The 3,500-nt window shown below is 56.0% G+C and overlaps 1 protein-coding gene across 1 annotated transcript in view; it reads left to right on the top strand.

The window, feature by feature from the left end:
- Positions 1-3,107: 3,107 nt before the first annotated feature.
- NKX6-1 (NK6 homeobox 1) overlaps positions 3,108-3,500 on the top strand; it is a 5,123-nt gene continuing 4,730 nt past the window's right edge. The window contains exon 1 of the mRNA XM_024755902.1: positions 3,108-3,499. Coding sequence (XP_024611670.1) covers positions 3,108-3,499 — 392 coding nt within the window. The remainder of the gene's footprint in view (position 3,500) is intronic.

The raw sequence follows: 3,500 nt of genomic DNA, 5'->3' as shown, positions 1-3,500 counted from the left end.
TGATCTTGCTCTGTCTCCACCTCACCCACCACAAATCCGATACTAAATTTACAATAGGAAAATGCTCAGTTCTTTCCCAGGTCACACTATTTACATGAAATAAAGGGGAGTAGCTTTTAAAAATTGGAATCTTTGGGAATCACTGGCCTCCTTCCCTCTCCATTCCTACCTAGTCCTTGAGAATGCTGTGAGGAATGCCGGGGATGTGAGGAGGTCGCTGGTGGCCAAGGCGCGCGGTCCAGGCGGAAGGTTGTGTGCCACCTCCGTATTGGAGACTCCCGAGGTGAGAAGAAGTTTCGTTTTCAACGAATCGAGAAGCAGAGGACCCCAACACTCGGGGCAGGGCCGGGCTACACGCTCCACTCTCCTGCAGCAGTCTCCCGGCCTGTCGATGGGGCACAGCGCTGGGGTTTTAGACCCATAGCCCAGCAAAACATCCTCGCGGGGAAATACAGACAGCCCCCTCATCATCTTTATTCTTGCTCTATTCAGCATAATTCACATTGAGGAAAGACTTCACCTTCCCCGGAGTCAGATTCTAAGGTCTATGAGGTGATGGGTTTAGCCCAGTCTTGAAGTTAATGAAAAAGCGTCGGAAAGCAAGAAGGGAACTTTTATCTCAGAAGTGAATAATAAAACTGGCAAAAGATAAACAAAAACCCCTCAAGCTCAAGCTCAAGTTGCCACCCTTAAAAGACCAGTGCGTCAGAAATGAAGGTTATCAAAGCGGAATAATCCCTCTGGCTTTTGGTGCTTGGATGCAAATGAGTGCTTTTGGCACTCATAGCCAAACTCCAACCATGGGTGGTGCCGCTGGAATTTTATTCCTTTATTTATTATAGCTGTTTATTTCTATTTTCTGCGAATTAAGTTTGGACTTAATGTTCTCATCGAAATTACTCTAGCCACCATCCCTCAACGGTGTGTTACTTTAATATCTTGAAATCTCTAAATTGTTCAAGGGTCCCTCTCCCCGTCTACACAGCTCAACCCTGCTGGAAATGTAAAGATCTCCAGGGATGGAAGAAATTGAGAGTAAATAAGGGAAACCACCCTCCAACTCAAACCCTAGACATCCCATCACCACAGCGCAGAAGCCGGAACATCTCCATGAAACATCACACGAGGAATAAATATTCCCAATAAGCTGATTCCGTTCCCTGCGAATTGAGTAAACCTATAAATGATAACATCGTGTGGGGGGGCGGGGGGGACCCAGGAATGAAAAGAAAATGAAGGAGAAGGAACAGTGAAGGAGAGCAGGAGGTGGCAAAGACGGAAAAGGACGATGCTTCGGCCTACAAGAGGATTAAGGACATCTATAAGGCTTAAGGAGCAACAAATTAATTTACACAATCCTGGGAGAGCCCAGATGGCCTTTAATTAATCCCTTCAAAAGAAGGAGCCAGGCCAGGGCTACGCCGGCTGCCTGCTCCATTAGCTCCATTTTACAAGAGACCAGACTCTGTTCGAGGTGAGGCGTCGCGAGCTAGTGGGGAGAAGGGGGGTAGGGTGACGCGAGCAGGCCAGGGGGAGGCGAGGGAAGAATATGAACTGCTTTTCCATAAAAGGGTTGGGTTTCCATTATTCTTCTCTTTAAAAAGTAATACCCTCTTCATCTCTGCTCCCCCCTCCCCTTTCCCGTTTTATTTAACACAATTAATTGAGGCGTCCACTGGGCCAGCGGCCGAACCTCACCACTCGCCAGTCCCCGCCTCCGGGCCCCACCCACAGGAGGGATGGAAGTGGGAGGGGGCGGGAACGAGGCGGGCGCGGCCCAACGGCTCGTCCTCCTAAGCCAATCAGAAGGCGCGGCGCTCCCGAGTGGGCGCGACCCGGAGGCGACGCGAGGCCCAAGGCTGAGTGCTATTGGAGACGGTGGTTACGCCCCCCGGCCTGCACCCCGCTCCTCGGCCCCGCCCTTGCCGGCCGCCTCGGAGTGACGTCCTTCAAAGTTCTCATTTTGGACCCCCATTTCCCCCTCCCTCTCGTCCCCCAGCTAAAGAGGGGTAGGGAGTGATGCAAATGTTTTATTACCTTTGAGAGCTTCATCTGAACTGTCAGGCCCGAAGGGAAAAGGAGAGGAGAGAGAGGCAGTGGAAGAGCCGCGGAGAGGGTCAGCTTGGCCAGAGGACAGGACTTAGAAGAGCGAAGCCTGTAGAGCCGCGAAGAAAATGCGAGAGAGGAGAGGCAAAGGCGGAGAGTGAGAGGAAGAGAGGGCGCTGGGGGTGGGGGGTGGGGCCGGGGTCGCCAGGCCCGTTTTCAGAAGTGGACAGACGAGTGGAGCTGTAACCGAAGCCGTCAGACTTTTCACTTAGTCTGTTTTTCCGTGTTTTTCTCGCCCTTTTTCTTTTCAATATTGCAACTCTAGTGCCCCGTGGCCCAGAGGGGAAGGCAGGTCGGCGCGCCGAATCCGGGAGCCTCAGGGATTGGTGGCACTGCCCTTTCTGGCACAGAAGCCTCGGGCAGCGCTGGCGGAGGAAGCCCGCCCAGAGGCCAAATCCTCCCGCGGGCTGGATGCTCTTTCTCCCTTCGCGCTCTGAGCGCTGAGTGCGAATCAACCTCGTGGCCTGAAGAGCAGGGCATCCAAGTAAGATTGGACGAGCTCATCGGGCGGAACCCGGCGTCCTTTGAACCTCCCCAAAGAAAAAGAGCCAGCCCCCACTCTCCCACATCAAAGCGGAGATTCGGTGACTCTTAACTTTGTTACAAGCTCTCTGGGGCCGGCTGGGGTTTTGTTTTGCTTATTTCCAAGAGGGAGAAGATGAGAAGTAGCGCACTTTGAGCGGCGAGGAAAAAGTGAGGAAGAGAGAAGAGCCCGGGATTGAATCCGGGACTCTAAGAGGGAAAAGACAGCCCAAACCACCGGGACCCTCGCTGGTCTCGGCGAGCCACCGCCTCTTGACTGGTGTGTTTGGACATTTCTGCTGCGCAGTTACGAGAGCAACTCTCAGCGGCTGCATTCTTGGCCCAGTTGGCAGGTCGCCTCCTGGTGTGCGGAGCGACTCCTCGCTCGCGCCCTCGGCGCTTCTAGCTCTCCTGAGCCCCTCCGGGGGCACCGGCCGGCATTCCCGCTGCGTGGCTGCGGGCTCCGGCCTGATCGTGGGATGTTAGCGGTGGGGGCGATGGAGGGCACCCGGCAGAGCGCGTTCCTGCTCAGCAGCCCGCCCCTGGCCGCCCTGCACAGCATGGCAGAAATGAAGACCCCGCTGTACCCCGCCGCGTACCCCGCGCTGCCCGCCGGCCCCCCCTCCTCCTCGTCCTCCTCGTCCTCCTCGTCATCACCCTCCCCGCCTTTGGGCTCCCACAACCCAGGCAGCCTGAAGCCCCCGGCCGCGGGGGGGCTCTCATCCCTGGGCAGCCCCCCGCAGCAACTCTCGGCCGCCACCCCACATGGCATCAACGACATCCTGAGCCGGCCTTCCATGCCCGTGGCCTCAGGGGCAGCCCTGCCCTCCGCCTCGCCCTCCGGTTCCTCCTCCTCTTCCTCGTCCACCTCC

The sequence above is a fragment of the Neophocaena asiaeorientalis genome, unplaced genomic scaffold, assembly GCF_003031525.2.
Source record: "Neophocaena asiaeorientalis asiaeorientalis breed wild unplaced genomic scaffold, Neophocaena_asiaeorientalis_V1.1 scaffold173, whole genome shotgun sequence".
NCBI lineage: Eukaryota > Metazoa > Chordata > Mammalia > Artiodactyla > Phocoenidae > Neophocaena > Neophocaena asiaeorientalis.
The sequence above is the reverse complement of the archived record's forward strand: the minus strand, read 5'-3'. Positions and strand labels throughout refer to the sequence as shown.